The 23,741-nt window shown below is 49.2% G+C and overlaps 1 protein-coding gene across 10 annotated transcripts in view; it reads left to right on the forward strand.

Annotated features, from left to right (window-relative positions):
• MYT1L (myelin transcription factor 1 like) overlaps window positions 1–23,741 on the forward strand; it is a 406,818-nt gene that overhangs the window by 258,335 nt on the left and 124,742 nt on the right. For all 10 annotated transcript variants that reach the window (XM_036873928.1, XM_036873935.1, XM_036873927.1 and 7 more), the window contains 3 exons: window positions 10,136–10,190; window positions 10,349–10,382; window positions 10,614–10,676. In XM_036873928.1, the coding sequence (XP_036729823.1) occupies window positions 10,136–10,190; window positions 10,349–10,382; window positions 10,614–10,676 (152 nt within the window). The remainder of the gene's footprint in view (window positions 1–10,135; window positions 10,191–10,348; window positions 10,383–10,613; window positions 10,677–23,741) is intronic.

Consider the following 23,741-nt stretch of genomic DNA (forward strand, 5'->3'; position numbering starts at 1 on the left):
ATTGCTAATTACTAGAGAAATGCAAATCAAAACTACAATGAGGTACCACCTCACACCAGTCAGAATGGCCATCATTAAATAGTCTACAAATAACAGATGCTGGACAGGGTGTGGAGAAAAGGGAATCCTCCTACACTGTTGGTGGGAACGAAAGTTGGTGTAGCCACTGTGGAAAACGGTATGGAGTTTCCTCAGAAAACTAAAAATAGAGTCACCACATGATCCCGCAGTCCCACTCCTGGGCTTATATCTGGACAAAACCATAATTAAAAAAGATACATTCACCCCTATGTTCATAGCAGCACTATTCGCAGTAGCCAACACATGGAAACAACCTAAATGTCCATCAACAGAGGAATGGATAAAAAAGATGAGGTACATATATACAATGGAATATTACTCAGCCATAAAAAAAAAATGAAATAATGCCATTTGCAGCAACATGGATGGACCTTGAGATTATCATACTAAGTGAAGTAAGTCAGACAGAGAAAGACAAATACCATACGATGTCACTTATATGTGGAATCTAAAATATGACACAAATGAACCTATCTATAAAACAGAAACAAAATCACGGACATAGAGAGCAGACTTGTGGTTGCCAAGGGTAGTGGGGGGAGTTGGGGGAGGGATGGAGTGGGAGGTTGGGGTGAGCAGAGGTAAGTTATTATATATACGATGGATAAACACCAAGGTCCTACTGCATAGCACAGGGAACTATATTCAGTATCCTATGATAAACCATAAAGGAAAAGACTATTAAAAAAAGAAAAGACTGTAAATATATATATGCATAACTGAATCACTTTGCTATACAGCAGAAACTAACACAACATTGTAAATCAACTATATTTCGGTTAAAAAAAATTCAGTGTAAGCCATAGGCATTGACCTGCTGAGATAGCTGTGATTTTTAATAAGTGAAAAATAGCAACGCACAGAAAAGTTTGTGCATAATGGAGCCGGCTTTTATAAACAATAAACATACGAAGGGAAAGCTGCTCTATCTATTCATTATGTTTTCAGAGTAGAGAGAAGGTTAGTAATCTTGGGATGAGGAAGTTGGATGAAGAGACTATAGCTGTTGCTGTATCCCCACCGCAGAGCTGATGTGTTGCTGTTCGTCTTTTGATTTTTTTCAACGCAGTAATATAGAAGAGATAAAGAAAAGGAAGGCAGGCATTGTTGCTCAGACTTAAGGAAGTCAACGGGAACTTTTCTGGGTTCCTAAGCCAGAGAATTCCATGATGGAAATAGGGTAGCATCAGGGCTGTGCATGTAACGGGTTGACAAGGGGACAGGCCTCTAGGAGAGGATGGCAGTGAGTCGGTGTTAAAAGGTAAGGACTTAAACAGGTGCGGTATCCAGGGAGATGGAAAGAAGTGGGAAAAAAAAATACAATGGCAAAGAGTGGAACGTGATAAATGACTTGATGGAGAAATGAAGACTAGGAAAAGGCCAAATATGATCTTAAGGTTTCAGACTGAAAGAATGACCCCTTCCTTTGATCCGTAAACAACCACTGAGAAATAGTGGACCAATTCTAGGCTTTCACAGGCTCCCTCCTCCCAAGACCTTACAAAACAAGGGAGGAACGCCTTCTGACCATGGTGCAGAGAAACAAACCGCTAATGAAGAAATGTACACGATGCGGAGGAGGACAGAAGTCAGAGCAATAATTGCAGCACAACAGGAAGAAGCCGTGCTTCGGGGAGGGCCCTGCACTGAACAGAAACGTAGGAGGCTGGTTCTCAGATGAATCTGCTGTGAGATGACCATACCCTGGAAGCAGCCAGAGCGTGGACTCAAGGCTGAAACGAGAGGTCAGGACTAGAGACGCTGGCTTGAGCCGTGGCAGCGGGGCAGTGGACACCTCCGCTCTGGGCGTGTGTGGACCTGAGGGACCGGACGGAGCCGGGGACCGGGAGCCAGTGATCCGGGGAAAGGGGGCGGTAGCGTGAGTGTTTGCTGAGGGATGAGACAGATCGGCTTTGGGGAGTCAGGGAACAGGCCCCAGTGACCTCGGAAGCGGGTTCCAGAAGTGACGTCCTCCGGTGGCTGGGAGAAAGGCCACTGCTGGAGAAGTTGCACGGCGAAGGAGAGACGGGACCGTCACCAAAGTCAGCAGGTCGGATGGGGGGCCTGAGCCAAAGGGGAGCAGGAGGGCCCGTGAGAGGAACAGGTTAAACTCGCTGGGGCGGGGGTGGGCAAGGAGAAGCCCAGGACCCCCGGGAAGTGGCCTCGCAGCCCTGAAGTTGGGGGCAGATGGCGGTGGTCAAGCGCTTGAGCGTGGGACTCGGCCGTGACCTCCAGCTCCGCTGTCTTTTCTAGTTGCCTGACCTTGGCCCAAGTCACTGACCGACCCTCTGAAAGTCCTGTACTTTGTAATCTTGACCCACCACGTGGTGCTGCTTCCAGGCAGAAGCCAGAGTCACTGTGAGGACCCTGTGAGGCGTCCCTGAAACCATCTTCAGTCTGTCTTTTCTGAATATTCATTCTATACTTTTTTGAAGCCTCCCCTTCCTATGGAGGGATACTGAGTTCTGGGAAATGATTCCCTTTTTTTCCCTCCTTTTCTTTACTGTGTAGAACATCCAAACCCCTTAAATAACTTCCCTCCATCCCCACGTTGCCAAGAAAGTTTGCCCAATGTCCACACAATCTTTAAGGGAGCTTACGTATTTTAATTTAGTACAACTCGGCAAATATTCATCACCGAGCAACTGCTCTGTGCCAGGCACCGTGCCAGGAGCTAAAGAACCAGAGACCGACACGCCTGTTGTGTCCCAGCCTGCCTGGCACCGCTCACTGGGGCCAGGTCCACCCGTGCACAGGTGGGTCTGAGATGCCCCCATGTCCCCAGGTGCCAGGACTATAGCAGTTCTCCAGCCTGGTCCAGGGAACTTAGGAGTCTAGAAACTATTAAAATACTTGGATTAAGGAAGATTGTCAAGAGTGCAAGAGAAATACTCACAACTAGAAAAGAAAGTCGTGTTCCTCACCTCTTCACACACACACACACGTTTTAAGTTTTGTAAATATAGCCAAATTTGGGGCTCTAGAAGTCATTACGGAGACTGTACTCTGAAGCTGTGCACCATGGTGCTGGTTCAGATACTCAAAGGGCAGTAAAAGGTTTGGTATTAGGAAAAGCTAGTTAAAAATGCACAGATGGCATCATCTTACCCTACATCACAAGAGTTGTGTATGTCCTTAACTTGGGTGTTATGAGCATTTCTGTTTCCGTGCCTTTGGGAAAACACGACACCTAGAAAACCAAGCTGGGAAGGATGCGCAGACATCTTTAAGCATCTCTCGAGTACCAGGCACCGGGCCGGGTTCTCCCATAAAATCATTCCATCCAAGTCTCTTGACCACCCAGTGGGATAAGTAGGGATTTTGCACATGACAGAAGTGAGATTCACTTTGTTAGTAAACGTGGAGCCACAGTCACACCCGGGCCACCTGCTTCTGAGGTGCACCTGCCTCGCCGCACGCACAGGTAGATGGGCATCCACAGAGATGGGGGAGGATCAGTGCTGACACAGAGGAGTCCCAGGCTGCCAGCCCCTCCATCAGGAGAGCCGGCAGAAGATTACCCCACTGGCTGCAGGGCCCAGAGGTGTTCAGGAGCCGCACAGGACCTTGCGCCCAGCCCACATCCCCCCTCCTGGTGGGTCCCTGCTGAGTGCCGGCACCCTGGGAGGGGCAGGAGGGGCAGGTGTCTCTGGGGAAGACGGAAGCCTAAACAAGCACCTTAAGACAAGAGTGTAATCTCTTTGAAGACAAGTACAAAGTCTCTGCAAACTTATCTGCAGGAACTTTCTGGGAAATTAAAGAACAAATACTCCAAGAAGGGGGATGGAGAAGAACTTAAATACATCATTAAACACTGAACCAAAGCTCCGGGCCAGAGACACAGGTGGCTTTTGGAGAGGCTGCCATGTTCTGAAACTTCAACGAATCCATCCGGCCCTGTGAGACCCACACCTCAGGCCCCCGCTGCCCACGGAAGTCCTGATGACAGATACGGGGTCTGGAGCTAGGACGGGTTACTATTCCTATAAAATTACATAAAATCCCACAACGTTCATGTATTTTAGGTCTGGCTTCTCCTTGACTCTTGAGAGGCCCTGGAACTTAGATGTTCTGCTCTGCTGTCCTCAGACGCAGTCAGCCTCAAGGGCAGAGAGCCCTGGGCAGGAGCAGGGGCCCCCAGGGAGACCCAGCCCCAGGGAGCCTGGACACAGCTGTCAGCATTGTCGGAGCCCCTCTTCTGAGACAACTGGGACCAGATCAAGAGCAACACGGTCAAACACCCCGGGGCTGGGCGGGGGTCACACACAAGGCATGGGATGGACATGGGGCTGCCACGTGGAACGCAGCCACGCCAGCCAACTGTGGCCAAGAGAGTAATGTTTCCAGATCCCCTGATTTTTCCAGAAAAAAAGTCAGGAATTCAGATTTGGATATGAAATCTCCAGATGTTTAGGCGTGGGCCTGATGTGTTACATATTAACAGCCTCAAGGAAGGGGTGTTGCTTCCTCTCCAGTGCAGGTCACGGTCACGCTTCTAATGCCGTGTTTTACAATGACTTTAGGAATTCTTTGTAGGCCACAAAGAATTGCTTGACGTTTACTAAGTACTTATTGACAAGTTCATAAAATAATTAGCCTCCAAACCTCCTTATTCCAATGAACTTCAAATATGCTACTTCCTCTGTTATCCTAGATTTCCTCCAAAACTGCTACTCACAGAATCGTCCGGGAGTGAGGAGTGTATGCGGCTTTCCCTGTGGTCCCCGAGCACAGAGGCAGCGGCTCACATGGGGGTCAGGTGGGCGAGGCCCCGCTCACACCGCGGGCAGCGGCCGGCGGCTTCCTTCTTGTCTTTGCCCAGAGAATTCCTGGTTTCTCGTCTCAGTCTCTCTTGCCTCTGTCGGCACCAGCCATCCCTCTGCAAACACGCGCGTCTGGGTTGAAGCGGTGGGAGCTGCGGTCTCCTTCCTTTGAGGGGAGTTGACTGGGTACCCTCCTCCGTGACCGGGAAAAGGAGAGGAGGAAGCAAAGGAAAAGTTAGGAGCGGAAAACCCAAGGCTTTGCCTGTGTTTTATTTGTCTAATTTTTCCTTATTTCCATCCTAAGAGGTGGGATAACTAAACTGAAAAATTATAAACCGTGGACCATAAACCCCTTTATTTCTTCTAATTTTGTAACCTTTGGATAATAACGCTATCCTTTCTCTTAATATAAATATTGGATAGGAATCCTCAATCTCAACATATTTGCACTACGTTAAATTCACTAAAAAGCAGAAAATGTCATATTTTGGAAAACACTTTAAATTGTTACAGTATTTTTTAAAACTCTACTCAAGGATTACTACGATACATAATCTCCAATTCTCGCTGATCTTTCCCGGTGGGTTTTTTTATGAACCAAAACTTCCCTGCGTCTGAACTGAGACGAGGAAGCAGCTTCCATCACGTGGAGCTGCGTGGAGCCGGGTCTCGTTTACCTAGGAGACCTCGGTTACCTAGGAGACGGTGACCCCGGGCATGAAAGCTCTCGGGAAACAGCTGCACGCAGTTTGATCTGCACACTTGGTTTTGCCAGCGCTTCTAGTTTCCCTTCATTATACCTTCCCCGACTTTCTCACTGTCACACAACTCGGGCTGCCGCCTGCCTGCAATCTTCCCTCCTCGGTGATGCTAATGAACAGTGAGTGACCGCAGGTTGGGTGGCAGCAGGTGAAAGGTAGGGCCTGGCTGGTGACAAAGTGACAGCTACTTCCCCAGTGACTGGGGAGTGGCTGGGGAGGAGGAGGGAGTCAAGCCCCAGCTGCCCACCACGGAGACTGCGGCCCGAGGGTCCCCCTGCCCCATCCCTGTGGAGGGAGAGCCGGTGACGGTGCATGGAGACATGGGTTAGGACACCGACGGGCCCTCGCGGTCCCAGGACCCCACATCCCAGGGGCATTGCTGTGGCCTGGAGCCTGTTCAGCCTCCAAAGGCTTGAAGGAATCTACGAATCTGCGATTTTTGGTATGGTTAATACTGTTATCTTCACTAAGGCTCAACCTGACCAGAGTGTGCATTTTACTGGTGGGGAGGATGGGGGGAAATCAAATAGTAAAATAAATCCTGCTTCCAGATTCAAGTTTACATATTACAACATAATTCACTGCCCTCTCTTCAGTGAGTCATTCTGATGGCGTCTGTTGGTTCAAAAGTAAATTTTTTAAATTCTAGACTTTAAGTATAAAACCATTGTAAGCTCCTAAGAAAACCTCTCTTTATTTTTAAAATAAACAGTGGGCTTAAAAATAAAAGAGTGAATGCTGTAGTCGTTCCTTAAGGATGATTTTTCTAAATGTGAATCACTGGAGCGGGAATCAGAAACCCAGGCAGCGGTAACCAGGCTGCTTCTGTCCAGGCCCAGGCAAGACCAGAGCCCGTAGGTTAGAAAGTGCTGCTTACGAACTGTTCAGGCATCACCAGTGAAGCTCCTGCAACTCAGGTCTCAGACCCCTCGGAGGAGCAAATTCAAACACACAGCTCCCCTGATGCTTCCAAGGAAGACGCCGTCAGGTGGGAAAGGGTGGGTGAAAACAGGCAGGAGTGGGGACGCAGGCAGGGGGGCCTGCAGGAGTCGGGGGCCTTGCCCACACTCCCAGGTGTAGACTTGGAAAATGAAAACACCTCCTCACATTTCCCACTGTGAATGTATGCTTTCTGCTTAATCTGAACCTCACTGGCAGTTTCCGGACATTGATACGTGAGTGTGAAAAGGACGTTTGAATCTGTTTTGCTACCTGGCCTTTTCAGATTCTTTTCCCTTATGGGTTATGACAAAATATTGAGTATAGCTCCCTGTGCTGTACAGTAGGTCCTTGTTGGTTATCTATTTTACATACAGTAGTGTGCGTATGTTAATCCCAACCTTAAAGGCTTATTTACAAGAGAGCAAAACCCACTACAGAGCCTGGAATTCAAACAGGATTGGCCCTGGAATAAACAGAGCAGTGGCACAGAACAGTCCACAAGGGGACCCAGCGGGGGTGGGAAATTAGCACAGCAAGAGGGTGCATTTTAGTTGGGGCGGGGGTGGAGCTAGTATTTATTAATTGAAGGATTAGTGGCAGAATTAACTGTCCATCTAGAAGAAAATAGATGCCCTCTATATGTAAAAAAAATGGATTAAAACTTAAATGTAAAAAATAAAATAATTCTTAGGCAACCATACGAGCAATCAGCTAGTAAGCCAAGGTTTTCGACTTTATACCCACAGAGCGATGGCCTCAATGCCCTTTTGGTGACAAGCCCTCTCCTGGGCGACGGCCGGAGTTTATTTCAGATGCTGCACGAGCATCCGTGGCAAGGGTACGGGCTTCCCGAGCGTGACTGGCCGTGTCCCCCTGAAGCTCCGAGGAGCCCACGCCAGCCGAAGGAGGCCCCCCAGTGAACCCCGAGCACCCCCAGGCCCCCCGGGACTCCCCACGTGCCTGTGCCCCAGGACCTTTGCACGTCCTGTTCCCTCTGCCTGGAACATCTGCCCCAACCCTTTTTTAACCTGAAACCTGCAATTTTCCTCGAAAACGGCGCCTATTTTGATTCCCCCTGGGAGCCTCTGTCCAACTCCCGAAGGGTTACCTTCGGCTCGTCTGTGTTCTGTTATGTTCTCAGTGCCCTGACACAACGTCTGCACTCGGTTTTGAGTTCCTTAAAGAACAGGCTTCCATCCCGTCGTCTCTGCATCCCTGGTCCTACGACAGGTGTGCAGTGTCAGGAGATGCTCCACTTGCACAGAACAGGACCCAGCATTTCCTCCGTCACCCGTCGCCCCGGGGCGTGTGGGCCCTGTTTGCGCGCTTTGCTAAACTGTTAGCGCTGGAGAGGATTTCCAGGTGCAGTAGCCGCCTCAGAGCTGTGATGTGCCGGCCGGGGTACTGCTGACTCACACTGCGTCTGCCTTCCGGGCTTCCACACCCAGAGTGGGGCTGATGCAACAGAGGACGTGCAGCCACCCAGGGAGGCCCGGCACCGCGCGCCACGTCGAGCCTCCTTGAAGCGTTTCCCAGCTCCTCTCCGTCTCCCTGCGTCTCTCCTCCCCGGTCAGCTGCATCTCAGGACTCAGGCCGACTTGGTGGAGGCCCTTCCTCCCGGGAAGGTCGCCTCCTCTTGTCTCCTCTCGCCCCACTCTGCTCCCCTCTGCGCTCTGCTGAATTCATTTCTTTATAAATATGCTGGCGAGGGATCCCTCCCGCGCTCAAGAGCCAACAACAGCTGTCTATCCGCTGGGTCAGTAGTGACCCTCCAGGTCTGTCCAGGCCCCTAAGGTGCCCTTCCCACTCTCCCTGTGGCCAAGCGCTCCCTGCTCCGCCAAGCCCGTCATCTCGAGGTTCCACCTTGTTCCCGCCATCTCCTTGACCCACCATCTCCCCAGCAAATGGATTCGCCAGCTCATTCACCGGCGCGTTCATCCAAGCACGCGTTTCTAGTATCTGCATGTCAGCTGAGCCTCTGCATGTATCTATATACACGGATCTACGTGTAAGTCCCTTCTTCCTTCTACACCTAAATTAATCGTCCTGAAGTATCTCAGCTTTCCCTGAGAAATTCCGCCTCAGCGATTCACCTCGCATTGGCTCCTCCTTTCCTGAAATTCTTCTTAGGTTATTAAATCTGGCAAATCTTATGTCTGTGCAGATACATCGTCCTTTAAGATATGAAGCTTATTAAATGAACTCACGTTGTTTATTATAGGTATTTTTATTATTCCACACACAAGAGTAATAAATAAATATTTGTTGGTCAATTGGTATGATCATTAAAGCAGGAGCTGCCAGCGTGCCGTTACGATTCTGTGCAGAATCTCGCCTTGCTGATGGTTTATTTCAATAGCAGCTCCACCGAGGTCTTTTCTATAATGTCACCTAGCAGAGCCATAATTGTCCAACTAGAGTCTTCTTTCCCAAATTCTGACGTTTCTTGTCGTAAACTGTGAAGGAAATGAACTGTGCATACATGACTTTTTGTTGCTGTTTTTGGAGTATAGATAGTTGATTTACAATGTTGTGTTAATTTCTGCTGTCCTCAGTTATAGATAGATATATTCTTTTTCATATTGTTTTCCATTACGGTTTATCCCAGGATACTGAATATAGTTCCCTGTGCTCTACAGTAGGACCTTGTTGTCTATCCATCCTATATATACTAGTTTGCATCTGCTAATCCCAAACTCCCAATCCATCTCTCCCACACACGCCCCCCAATACATGACATTTTACGATGTCCCCACCTCCTGCCCAGAATGCAGCTCTGGCCACAATGGGCAGAGTGAAAAATGACACAGTCCAGGCTGGAATCTGGTCAGAGCAGCTGTCGTCTTTACTGATCATCTCTTGTCAGCCCGTCTGATGCGTTGAGTGGAATTCTCCCACAATGCGGTTTTGCTGTGTATAAATTACTCCCATTCACCCACCTGGCAGTATGTTCCCGTGGCTCAAAGAGGAAGTGTAGATAGTGGCTGGTTTCAGGACCCTGCACCAAAGCTGCCCCTTGAATGATCTTGGGCAAGTCACAGCTGTAAAGGAAGTGTAATAAAGACACCTCCCTTACAGAATCGTGTGAGGACCCTGCAAGGTAATAGATGGAAACACTCTGTCATCTCCAAGTGTGAGCCTTGCTGTGACCCTGGAAAGCGTCCTGACGATTTAGATCAAGGTGGATGCAATCGTCCCCCAGGGCCAGACCATGGCTAGAGTAGCCCGCACGCTAAGACGTGTCCTTCTGTGACGCCCACCTCCTCCCCGCCGCGACTCCTCAATCAGGTTAAACACTTCAGCTACAAGGAGAATCTAGACATTAATATATGCATTTTTTTCCTTCCTGCAAACTTCAGCCCTATCCATTATATTCTTGGTACAAAGTACAACTCAGACTGACCGACCCAGATGTGTCCTAATCAAAGTCTTCCACTGCGGGGGCCCTGCAAGACGAGGTCTGCTTTGTTATTTTTAAACAACACCTTTAGATTGCCTGGTCCTTCCCCAGCAGCACCCCTTCACAGAGGGAAACCGTCCCTGAATGGCCAGCAGGAGCGCACGCTGACCGCCTTCCTCTCTCCCCAGATGGAGGTGGACACCGAGGAGAAGCGGCATCGCACGCGGTCCAAAGGGGTTCGAGGTACGTCCCTGCTTCCAGGTCCCTGGGGCCCTGCTGGGGTCCCCTTCACCCTGCAGAAGCCCTCAGACCCGGCCTGGACACCGCCCTCTCGGTAGTTGTCTGTGGAAGAGGGCTTCTTGGGATCGATCATCAGTTTGTCTCTTTTCCTCTCTCTGCAGTTCCTGTGGAGCCGGCCATACAGGAGCTGTTCAGGTTAGTGAACGGGATGGGCAGTTAGCCTGTGCAGATAGCGGGCAGGACGCATCCCCAGCAGCGGTCACAGACTGTGCGTCGCAGCGGAGACAGGGCTTCCGCGCTCCCGGAGGACCCAGGGCCCGCACCCCAGCCCCCTCCTCCCAGTTTCCAGTCCTCCCTGTCTGTCGGCATCCCCCGCTTCCCTCCCGTCCAGGTGGCACCTGAGTGACCCACCCTTTCCTCTTGCAGCTGTCCCACCCCTGGCTGTGACGGCAGTGGCCACGTCAGCGGAAAATATGCGAGACACAGAAGGTAAGGCCTCGGCTTTTCACGCCATGCTGAGTGACGCTTGGGCACAGTGAATGGGGACCATCTTGGGGAAGCTTTCCTGTCCTCCTCGGACGTGGGGCTGTTATAAGACGTTCTGACCACCTTCTGGGGCAGCGTTCACCCCACACCAAGGGTGACGACTGGGGACCTGCCTTGCACCTCTCCCCACTTGCTCCCTGGGATCCTCCCCTACGTCACTGGGAGCCATATTTCTCCTCCTCGTTTTCTCCTTCCGTAGCTCAGGATGGTAAACATCCGGTGGTAAAGTAAAGCGTGAACTTCCTAATCTTCCTGTGGGCACTCGGCTCGTCCTGGGAAGGGAGGTCGAGGCCTGGCACCCGGAAGCTGCAGGGGAAATTCAGAGCAGGAGGGGAAAGTCCAGACAGATCACGCTCGTGAGGCTTTGGGGCTTAGAGACGATGCTCGTAAATACCCGGATTTCATGTCCGTGACAGAGGTGGCAACACTTGGAGCACAGGATAGGGAGGTAACTGCTGCTAAAATGCGCCACAGTGGAATCGCATCCTTCACACCAAGACTGCGAGTCACGTGCAGCTCGCTCAGTCTTGAGATTCACTTCTCCCGAGATCCCTTTCCCTGTGGTATTAAGGCAGCTTCACCTTTCAGTGGAAGGTTTGGGTTATGATGAGTTAGAAATGTTTACAGGCCATGACACATTTTTGGCTAATTCCCACAAACAAGTGTGCAAGGACTGAGGCCATTCAGCCCAAGCAGCCATCAGGGGCCAGGCCCAGGTACCCAAAGCTCGGGAGCTGGAGCAGGTGCCCTGAGCACCCCAGGGTGACCGTCCTTCGCTGTTTTCCACTTTCTTTCCTTTTCAGCTGAACACTATTTACGGATGAAATCAAGCAATTATTATGATTGCCCTTTAGCAACATCAAAGGGAAAATTACAAATTACTCCAAAACACCCATGCTAGCATTTAAGGAGGCAGGGAATTTTCAGTGGGCCTCCATGATGAAATGGTTTCATACCAAAGGAACGACAGGCCATGGTTAAGAGAATTTTGTGACTTAAATTATTATATTTAATTTATTATATTATTATTTGATTGTGAAAAATTATTGAATTATCTAATTTAAATATGTGTTTTTTTTAACTATTTGTTATTTTATGAAGGAGTATATATGTAAATTCGTTTTTCAAAACTGGATTGTTTATGTTTACAATGGAAAACAAGTTAGCCAACCATGAGTGGATTTTTTCCCCTAATCATCTCTTCACTAGACAATAGTTAAACTTGATTATTTTGCTACTAGAAGGAATGATTAAATTTGACTAAAAAGTTTTAATTAGGTGTCAGCTAGTTTTAACTGGGTGTCATAACCACACTTTTGCTGGAAAAATCATGAAGTTCCCAAAGACTTGTTTCAAGCGTTTGTATTCCTACCCAAGGTGCGTCCCCTAGAGCTGTGGGCTGCTGGGCCCTGTGGGATGCAGTGTGTGTGCACAGCTCTCCCTGGGATCTCCTCCACTGCTCAGAAAATGATGCTCAGCCTTAGGCTGGGAACAATTCGAAGACAGCTGGGCCCCACCCTCCTCTGAGACCTGACGCCGCTGAGAGCACAGAACACCCTGAATTTTTCAGGAGTGAAGTAGGCGGAACTTTAGAGAGGAGTCACAGAAACAGCCAAATTGGAAAATTTTACAACAAAAATAATTTCAATTTTTTTTAATTTAAAATGTTATTTTTTACCATGAGTCATAGTGTTTGCAATTATTGGAATTCCCACTGTTTTAATAGAAATAGTGAATGGGGAGGCATACTGTGGGAACCCAGTACACAGACACTGGGCCCAGTTTCCCCTTTGCCACTAATCACCCAAGGGGCTTTGGGTGAATTATTTAACATGCATTGACTTCAAATTTCCTGGGTTTTAAAATGAGAGAGTTGCAGACTTTGTTATGTAAAACTAACTACCATTCAAAACTTATGTCACAGATAAGACTTCTCTCCAAGGAATCTCATTCAGGTATCAAGTGAGGCTTTCTCAATTTTATTTTTCAATGTCTGTATATTATCAGCAATTTTTAACTAAGGGGTGACGTTTGAATTGCTCAGACTGAACAGGGGCTCCTTGTCGTAGATAAGATTCGTGTATGCATCAGTATCTTCTGACTAGTGCGATTTCAAAGTTGTGAGACTTCAATTATATCTGGCTTTGTTTTTTTCTATATTTAAAAGATTTCCTAAATGAAAGTTTCTCCCCTCTGACAGCTGCTCATGCACATGAATACCTGCAGTACCCGCCCACACCAACACAGGTGTCACCTTGCCCTCTGCCCTGTCCCTGCTGATACCGGAGCACATGAGGCCCCTTCAAATAGGACAAGAGCAGCAGCCTCAGTCTGGGTCTTGATGAAACTGCCCATTACTTCGGGCTTTTAACGATACATTTTCCAATGAATATATTCCCGTTAAGGCTACAATTTCATTTTACTCACATATCACGCCAGTTCACAGCCAAATAAAAAGGCATTCTTTTAGTATACTGAAGTATCTATTTATTTGGACATGCAAAAATTAATTGGAGGCTGGTGAGGGGAATCAACAATGTAAAAAATAAAAAATAAAATTTTTAGGAAATTTGATATCAAGTGGTAAAATGATGCCTCTTAGGTAATCTTTATTTTGAACACAAGAAAATTTCTAAGGAAATCAAATATTGATCACAGTTTCAGTGTACCTTCTTATTGCTTTGGAGGGCATGCACGTTGGTGGGTGGCCTTGCTGCTTCAACGGGGATTTGGCTTTTCATGATAGCTTCTAAGACTGATGGCTTTTTTCCTGTGTGATAGAGGTAGGGTTGTGGATTTGTAAGAAATGGGGAATAGGTGATAGAGGAGGATCAATCATCAGATAAGACCTGTGAAATTAAACAATAATCTGAATTCACAAGGCATTCACAATTTAAGATCCTGGTTAAAAATTGAGAGGTAGGAGTTAAAGTTATAATACTTACTTTATTGGTTGGTCTGCCTTATTCAAAAATTATGTCCTTGAACTAAAGATAATCTATTCATGGGTATTTATTTGTGTTAATAGTTCACCATCAATTTGAGGTGCCTGATAAACACATGTACAACTGCACAGTTAAAGGTTGAATCAAAGAGATAAATTAGGAAAAACATAAGGGAAATGAAAACATAATTTTACCAGAAACCCAGGGTGTATCAGGAGTTCTGATACAGTATTCCATTCAGTGCTGAGTCTCTGAGCAGTCAAGGTAAACAAGAGGAAGACAAATGACAGAGCCTCGTTATCTGATGCAGGCAGCACACCAGTTCCTCCGAGGGGCTACCCTCCTGGCACTGAAGTTCCATTTCTTTGAATCCCTGCACACTGACCAGCAGGGATCCGAGCTCAGTCAATATTTTTTGCCCTGATGCATGTGAACAGGGCCAGGCCTCCAGGCAGAGAACAAGATCACCAGCCGTTATCTTCAGAAACATCATTAGTATCTAGACACATGACTCTGACTTTTTTAGGCTTTATATTATTAGCACATAAGTATGACAGAACATCATGGATTTGCAGTCAGGGCCAGAAGTAACTCTCCTGTCATGAAGCAAAATACCGACTCAGTCTTTTCTGTATACAGCAAATCCGACCTCTTCTTTCCCACTCACATCTTACATCTTTCGCACACCTGACAGTCCACTGCTCTGAGTGCACACGTCTTTTCTAAACTGGTATTTATGGGTAGCTGAAGTTTGCATCTCAAACACAGGGGCCGATCCCAGGCTTTCTTTGCAGGTGCAAAACTACCCCTCCGCCATCCTAAGTGAGTTTTCCAGCGTTTGGTTCTTAGACGCCCAAATTCAGGGAAGGGAGCATCCTAGATGCCCCACTCTCCTCCCTGGACCACCTCCTTCCCAGTGTTCAGGCAGACTCGTGACCTGTAAGCATTTAAAACACCTATGGGTGAAAAAAGAGCGTTTTCCATGTGCCTGCAGCCTGGGCAGCAGGAAAAAAATGGAATACGTGGAGGCCATGCACTTGGAGTTTAGGAAGTTGCTGGGCTGTTGGTTGGTTGGCTAGAGGCCGCAGGCAGGCAAGGTGTGAAGGATGCAGACCCAACCCTTGGCCTGGGGCTCTGAGGGCAGGAAGCGCTTCCCGACGCCAGACCCCGAGCTGAGGGGGCGCCTTGGGGGACTGGGCCCTCTGCATGTCCTGGTGATGCCCCCCTCTACTGAAGATGAACGTCTTATGGATGGAGACATGTGGACAGGGGGCCACAAGTCACTCTATCTATAATTTTTTTAGTTTGGTTCAAAGACCTGAAAAAGAGATTGGTTATTAATCCAGAGAGTTAGATGAATGGATATTAAGATAGGAGCCAAAATATGGAACGTCAAAACATTTCTGCAAAAATCTACTCCTGAGCATTTGACTAAGATTGAACATTCTATGCCATATATTCACAATTTTTTCTCCCCGCGTTGATATAAAATACTGTTTGTGTTAAAGATACAGTGCAACTTGATGTTACAAAGGGGTGAATATATAGGCACTAAATTCATCATCAAAGTCCCAATAAAACTTAGAAATAGGAATAATAAAAAATATTAGTATCTATTTCAGATTAATAAACATTAAACAATGTAGAGGAATTTGAATTTTAGCCTTCCTTATAATAGTTATATACATACTGGACCATTTGGAATTAATTGGATTTACTTATTTCTTTCTGAATGGTGATTTTTGTATAAGCCTCCAGTGAGAGGGAGAGAGAAAGAGAGGGAGAGGGAAAGAGAACCCTTAATGTGGATTCATTCTTCACATCATTGGTTTTGTGAACCCTCTGAATTTACTTCCGAAATTTAATGGATTTTATTTACACTTACCCTTCACAGCTGTTTTTTAAGTTACTGTTTGTTGAGCATAGGGTTCTGGTGAGATATTTGATCCGAAATCTAGCTTGAGAGACTTGCACAAGCAACAATCCCCCAAAAGTCAGGGGATGGCTTTGGTGTTATATTTAAATCCTTCCCCATTTAGAAAATTCAGAGTCAAATCAATTTATCTTGAAACTTTAAAATTAAAAGCTCCAAATGGTAGGTTTATTTTTTATTAGAAAATTATTAAATTCTCTCTGGCTTATGGTGCACGTTCCTTCTTCAGATTTTTCTCCATCTCATATACCTTTGCACCCACCAGTGTGATTGCCATGGCGGCAGCCGCGGGTGAATAATTGCCTGTCTTCACGGGAGCTTGTTCTGGAGCTGGAGCTGAGGACTTGCTTCCTGATGTATGCATGCCTCATTTGGCTGCTGCCAGCAGCCTGGGGGCTGTATTATTCATGCCTTGACAAAGAGCTCTCACTAAAAGCCTTGGAAGAGAGCCAGGCACTGGGAGAGATAGTGGAGCATTTCAACGTGCAACTGAGAGGAGAATCGATAATCAAAAAGGAAAGAAAGAAAGAGACAGAGAGGAAGAAAGAGAAATAGGGATCCCTATACCTCCCTTTTACTGGTTTCACATGGGTAGAATTTCCATTTGCATTAAAATAAAAAACCCTAAAAATAATTGCATTTTTTTCTAACCACGCTTGAAAGTTTAACACAATTTTCCACATTTAATTGCAAAGCTGATTTTAATTAGTAGGGTCCCGCATGTGAAAAATGAAGATCCACTTGGGTGCGTGGAGACACTGCAGTGTCGGCTTTATGCTCTAATTAATGTATGGCTGCCTTGCAGCAGGGCACACTCGGGGGCGTTTATGAAGAATTCTGAGCACGCAGCCACCCAGCCAGGAGCACGAGGATCAACAACTCCCCCTTCGTTCTTCATGAGACATCGCTGTGCATCACCCCATGCATAAACTTTACGGCATGCCTGTCCTTTTTACTCTTTGCCACTGATATTATGAATCAGAAGTTAGGGCACACCTATTTTAACATTAATTTGATAGCTTGCCCGGTTGCAGAGAGAGCAAAAATGTTGTGATCTCGGGACTTATCTGTCTGAAGTGGAGATTCAAAGCAAGTGGGTTTCCCAGGCTCACCATTGCTTGATGGTTTATTGTGAATTGTATGTGTGCAAACACAAAATTCAGGCATGGTCTTTCCAGACTGTGGTGGCAGTTAACCTTCATTGTCACAGTAAATCCTCTATTTTTAAAAAAAAAAAAAAAGCTTCCTGGCCATTATCCCAAGAACACAATGTGCCTGCTGCCTGTCTATAGCGTGTCTGCCCAAATGGACAGATCTCTGGCCCTGGCCGGGTCTGTTACATATTTCAGAAGACAGTGTGACTGATTCAGTGTATTTAAAACCGCAAATAAAACAGGTAATGCATTTCAGGGTGGATTTTTGACATTTTATAAAATTCAGTATGCTTTTAAAATAATTCCACATTCATAGAGGAGGAATATAGGTATTTTCAGGTAGGAACTAAAACATAAGTATACTTAGAGTCTCTAATATTTACAATCTGTATTGGTTAAGAACTAAACACAGGAATTATAATCTCGGTCTGATTTATTGACTAGTGATTAAAGATATATAAACATGGCTTTGAGACATCTCCAGAATACACAGTAGGAATCGGTGTGTGGTACGGCTACCGTCAGGGTTTACCGGTTCCGACGACCACCGTCTGCGCTGGGATTCTAGCAGGTACGCGGCCGCCATGTTTCAGAACTGGTGGGTGGAGAGGGGGTCCTGACGTGAGGGTGAGGAGTGGGGGGGGCTGACCCGCTGAGCGATCGTGAACCGGGAGCCCCGCACACCTGCCGATGGCTGGCTGCGCAGCCCCGAGCTGGTCTTCCGCGACCTGTGTATGGGCTCCCTGCGCATCCGCACCACCAGGGACGGGAGAGGCGACGCCCAGAGTCAGCGGCTGCTGGATGGTCCTGAGAGAGGTGTGAATGGTGGGGGAGGGTGGACGGGGCGGACGTGTGAGCCCCTCACGCTGAGTCCAGCATTTCCAGGTGACAAGTCTAGGCAGCAACTCCAGGTGCCTGGAATCTGCAGTCAGAACAAGTGATGCCAGAGAAGTCAGCCTTGCGACCAGCTTTCAAATCCATATTTGAGAGCAATCACGTCGTTAGTATTATTACTTATACCCACTTTGAGAGGCCCAAGGAGTCCCGAGGATGGCCTTTGTCCTTCTGCAAAGTGGTTGCTTCTCCTCCTTCTCCGATCTGCTGTCCTGAAGAGAAAACAGGGCTTCCAAGATGAGACCCCAAGAAACAACTGAACCCCCAAACTCCAGAACCTTCTTCCTGCTAAAACTGGTGACAGTTAGAGGAAAGAAGCTCTGCCCTCTTAGCTGTAATGTTAATCTGATGAGATTGCAGTGTTTTCATCTGAAAAAGTTTCTGTGTGACTTAGACCATTTCCAACTACAGAAAAATGGAAACCCCACTGCATACTGCCTTAAACAGTACAGAATGAATTGTCCATGTAAACTGGGAATTGAGGTCAATTCACTTCTGCCCAGTCGTCTGGCATCTCCCCAGCAATCACCCCCACACCTGGTTCTCACCTCATCCCAGGGCTGCCTGCCGGGGCCCCGAAGTCCAGAGGAGGCCGGAGGGGTCAGGTCCAGCGAAGAGGAGCTCCGGATAAGCCACCTACACCGTCCTCATAATTCTGGTGCTCCAGTGGGTCCAGAGCCGGGCCTGAGCCCTCTGACTGCCAAGCCATCCCTGGACTGAAGGCTGAATCAGTTCCGCTCAGGCAGGGTGTCCTCCCCAAAGCCCGGAACGTCAGTATCACCTGGGAACTTCCTGGAAAGGAAGCATCCTGGCTCCACGCCCCACCCCAAACCTGCCAACTCAGAAGCTGTGGCAGGGGCCCCGCTGTCTGTTTCCCTCCCCCCCAGGGGATTCAGATGCCCCCCGAGTGTGAGGTCACGGCTCCCGAGGGCACAAGCCTGTGTGTGCCAAGGGCAGTCACCTGCTCTAGTGGGGCTTTCAGGTAATGCAAAGAGAGACTGTGTCCCGGGCGAGCAACCAGCAAACAAAGCCAGGGTATGTGTGAAGCTGGCAGTCGAGGAAATATTTAGTGGCCATCTGTCTGGGGGAGGACTGGACGGCCTGGTGTGGACAGGTCAGGGCTGTGGAGGCTCAGCCTTGTCCCGTGAGGGGACCCCCTCCCAGAGCCAACACGGGCTTCAGGTCACGTGTGCAGGGGCGGGTGCAGAGGCTCCTGGCTGCTCCGAGCCCCCAGCCAGCCCCGCCCTGTGCCTGTCCCTTGGGCCAGTGGGGCTCTGTGGTCACCGGCCGTTTCTGCCCTGTATGCTTGGCCTGAGCAGAGACTGGTGGCTGGGAGCACATGGGCAGTAAAAGTCCAGAGCGCCTCGGCTGGAAGAAAATCTGGACGCGCCCTGGAGATTGTGCACAACCCGTGGAGGGCTTACTTCCCTCGTTCAGACAGGGCTACCTGGGCCCCGTGAGCCTCCACGAGGCCCTGTGGACCTGGGAGCAGGAAGATAAACGCACCTTCTCTTTCCTGTTAAGGGAAAGCTCTGAGCTCCCCCTGTATAATTCAGCAGATTTTAAAAGATCCACTCATTGTAATTTAGTAGCCGCTGTGCGGGCCGTGAATACTACCCAATGCTGTATCTGACATGGCCAGGGATACGCTTCCCACAGGAGTGGATGCATCTCCTAAAAGTCTGGGGAGGAGAGTAGGGGAGTGAGCAGCTCGGAAGAAATTTGATTCCTCAGTGATGCGTTAGGATGCAGTGATGCGCAACTCGCCCCGCCAGCCCCCAGCCCATCCCATGGCGGTTGTGCTTCTGAATGAACTGTCTGCGCGCCCCCCCCCGAGAGCCCTCTGGACCCCCGCACCAGGGCGGGGCTGAGAGCCAGGAGGGCAGGGAGGCAGCAGCGGCCACTGGGGAGGACCGGGCAGACCCCAATCCTGGAGCCGGGGTCTCCGGTGTAGGCTGTGCCGCCCGCGGTGCGACCGAGGCAGCCTCGCCATGGTCCACGCACGTGTCGGGGAGCTGATTATGGAGCGGCTTCTTGGTGCTGCATCTGGGAGCAGACCCCGCCCTCAGGAGGGGGCAGAGGGACCCCCACCGCTACTGTAGTAACAGACTCTCTGGACCACAGCCTCTCGCCTGCCCCCCATCGCAGGAGACGCTGATCAGATGCTTACGACAAAGCCACCACCTTGAGTGACTAATGGACTGAACTTTCCCTGAGGCAGCATGGTTTTGCCAGAGATGCTTCTTAAATTAACCCAAAGCGATTTCTAATAAGTGATGGTGTAGGCAGAGGGGAGGGGGTTCGGGGGCCGAGGCTCTCACTGGAGCCCCGTCTGCCAGGCGTCAGCACCACCCAGCCTGCGTACCCCTGGGCCGGGCCACCCATGGGTGCTGCCCCGGACCCCACGCACAGCCTGCGTATCCCTGGACCAGGCCACCCATGGGTGCTGCCCCTGGACCCCACGCACAGCCCGGCCGCGGCCTCTCCCTGAAATGGGGCAAGAAGGCCTGGGACTTGCAGCTTTGAAACTTCAGGACCTGGAAAAGATAAAAAGGAGTTTGCTTTTCAAATTGTCTTAACTGATCCTCCCAGGGAATTTTTATTGACAACAGAAACCAAAAGAAATACTGCATGGGCACAAAGGTGACTTAGGATTAAAGGTGGGAAATGCTCATTTTCTTAAATAAGGACTAAAAATGGGATTACAAAGAAAGAAGAGTGGAAGTGGGGGCAGATTTTCATGAACATCTGTCTCGCTCTTGCCACTGTGCTCCGTTCAGGGAATGAGACATTTGCCCAGAACATCAGACTTTTTCCTTGGATTTTTTTTTTAATTAATTAATTTATTTATTTATTTTTGGCTGTGTTGGGTCTTCGTTTCTGTGCGAGGGCTTTCTCTAGTTGTGGCAAGCGGGGGCCACTCTTCATCGCGGTGCGTGGGCCTCTCACTATCGCGGCCTCTCTTGTTGCGGAGCACAGGCTCCAGACGCGCAGGCTCAGTAGTTGTGGCTCACGGACCCAGTTGCTCCGCAGCATGTGGGATCTTCCCAGACGAGGACTCGAACCCGTGTCCCCTGCATTGGCAGGCAGATTCTCAACCACTGCGCCACCAGGGAAGCCCTTCCTTGGATTTTTAATGCATTTTACTTTTTTACTTAGTCTCATGTTATAGGTGTAAATTTGTATTTTTAAAATTTTTATTTAACTTTATAACATGAGCCTTTTCTGATGTCACTAAATATTTTAATTTTCACGGCTAACTTCCATCCTATAGTGATATTGTAACTTATGCAACTCTTATTATTGGAAATTATTTATTTAGGTTTTTTTTTTTTAGCTTTTCCATGTTATAGATCATGTGTGATAAGTGTCTTTGCAGATAGTTTTTGTGGCTTTTGGCTCCTTCTTTGGGGTAGTTTGTCACAAGGAGGAGACTTGGCTTGAAGGACGTGAGGACGGAAATGGTTTTAAGAGTTTCTTTCCAGCAAGATGGGACCTGTTTGCATTCCCAGCAGCAGAAGGGAAGGTGCCCCTGTTTCCTTCTGCAAATAATATGGAATAATTGTTTTTAAAACACTTCCTTCTTACTAAAAAAAAAAATGTTTTTGTGAAAGGATAAACTTTTAAAGAATTGGTAATTTTTCAAACAATGCTAATGCCAGAAAATTCTAGAAAAAGACATGGTTTGAAATTTAAGCCACACTTTTTTCCTCTTAAATGGCCTCACTTGTCAGTGTTCAGGTGAACTGGACCCCAGCTGCCACCCCGCAAGACTGACCCCGGGGTGAGACCCTCCAGAGCTGAGTAAAGAAGAGGCTTCCAGGCAGCGGGGCGATGCTTCGTGCCAGGCAGAAGGTGAAAGGCTCTCTTTCTCTGTCTCGGTCACCTGGTCCCCCCTCTCGCCACCCACCAGCCTCAACATTCCAAGCCCAGGAGCAGAGGAGAAGCCAATGTCCGGTCACCAGAGCCACAGCCAAGTGCGTCAGGGCGGGGACAGAGCCCCTGAGGGAGGAAACCGTGCCTGAACGTTATATAAAAGTGTCTTTAGATTTTAGAATGGTAAAAATTCAGGCCAGCAAAGAGCGGCAGAGGCTCTGCGTCAGGGCCTGAGGGTCTCCACTGCCCTGTGCTCCTCCGGCCCAGCCAGCGGCCTTGGCTGTGGCTGTCGAGAGCGCCCCCTGAGAGTGTGGGTGCAGCAAGACGGGAGCGGGCGAGCGCACGTTTCCGGGGCTGTTGCCGTGCAGAGGCCCTGGGGTCCAACCGAGGGCGGCGTTCGGCACAGCCCTGCCCTTGGCAACCATCCCTAGACACACGCGCCAACGACACAAAAGGCAAACGGACGGTTACCAGTTACCGTACACATGGGGGATGTGGGCGTGTAGACGGTGCCCTGAGACCAGGAAGGAGCAAGCAGGGGGAGGGGCTGGATTCCTCCCCGGTGGGGAAACTCGCCCAGTTGCCTTATCTCAGAAAGTACAGCGCTCGTTAGGGAAATGCGCAGAGGCAAGTGAGACGTGGTCACCTCTGTGGCCAGGTACAACGGGACCCTACAGACTGCTTCAAAGATGCTCTGTTGAGCTAATCACTGAGTGTTCACTGCACACACAACAGTTGTGCAGAAGGAACATTTGGGGACAAAGGGACACCCTGCCTTTTGACCTATGATGTGTGGCCCATGCCAGCGATGCGTCCGGACCTACAGGATGCAGGGGAGGGTACGACCAGGGAGACAGAAGGAAGGGCCCTGGGAGAAGCACTGGACACACGACGCCCGTGACAGCCTTCCTCCCGTGAGCCCTCCGCCGTGCGCCCCCAAACACTGAGCAGGGGACAGGGCCCGAGGGCCAAATCATCTCACTTCCCTCCTGGGCACTATGCATGCCCACCTTTATCCAAGGAACGGCATGGACACAAACATCCCCAACTTGCAACATCTTGGAAAATGGAAGTTGGAAGAGTTTCGTTGAGTCCCAGCTTTGGCTCCAGCCGGGCAGGACCTCAGATTTCACCCGTGTTTCGTCTGCATCCTGTGTTATTTACACAAGGATTCATCACAACTTCCCTTTAAAGAGTAGATCTCTTTCCCACACTCGAAACACAACATCTGAAGCAGGATCTTCGATCCGCACAAACTTTCTTAGGCACCTGTCACCACTGCACAGCTTCTGCCCAGATGTAAAATTTTCTTCCTAAATGGGTTACCATCAGCTCCTCAGAAGACAGAGGAAATGTCTCTCTTTGTCTCCCCAAGGCATCCTTTCCTCGGCTCAGGGTGGCCGTTCATTTAGTACCTGCTGGAAGATGTTGCTACTGACGTAATGAAAGAGGGAAAGTGATTGGAAAGATAGAAGAACAATTTCTACAAGTAAAGAGATTGGGTTAGGTTCAGTTCTACCTAAATTTATAACCAGTAGGATCTTACTGTCTTCTCCTTGGAGGAAGTCTTCTTGATTACCATCTGACATCTATCACCTCCACACCATGAGTCAGGACCATGGTCGGACACAGAGGCATCACGGGAAGGAAGCAATTCCTCCCCTGAGGAGGCCAGCTGTCCTGCGGATACACATGTATGACAGACACCTGGTCGGTGGGGGGAAGGGGGCCCTCAGGGGAGGGGATGGCGGGAGGGCTCGCGTGTTCAGTCACCCTTTCACTTGGTGACTCTGAGCTCTTTGTTAAGCGGCACTGTGCCAAGTGCCCAGATCCGCGTAGTAACAGACCGGATCCCCGGCGTCAGATGGGCTCGGAGCCCGAGCAGAGAAGCACCAGGCCCAGACACGGAGCGCCAGCCCATGGGAAGCTCAGGCCTAGGGGAGCCAGCCTGATGAGGCCGGGTGGTGGGGGGGCCCAGGGAAGCCAGAAGAGGAGGCAGGGTCCTCAGTGGGACTGTGGCCGCCCCCAGCGGGGGCAGGGGGAGAAAAGCACAGCCAGGAAGGAGGCTGTGGCCATAAGAAGATCCCGATCATGGAAGGTACCCCATGGGGACAAGGGCATGTGGAAGCCCCGGCCTCAGGATGTGGCCCAGTGGGTCACAGAGGACCGTATGTGCACAGGCACGGTTAGGTTTTGTCCTCTCAGG

Source organism: Balaenoptera musculus, chromosome 13 (genome assembly GCF_009873245.2).
Source record: "Balaenoptera musculus isolate JJ_BM4_2016_0621 chromosome 13, mBalMus1.pri.v3, whole genome shotgun sequence".
Taxonomy (NCBI): domain Eukaryota; kingdom Metazoa; phylum Chordata; class Mammalia; order Artiodactyla; family Balaenopteridae; genus Balaenoptera; species Balaenoptera musculus.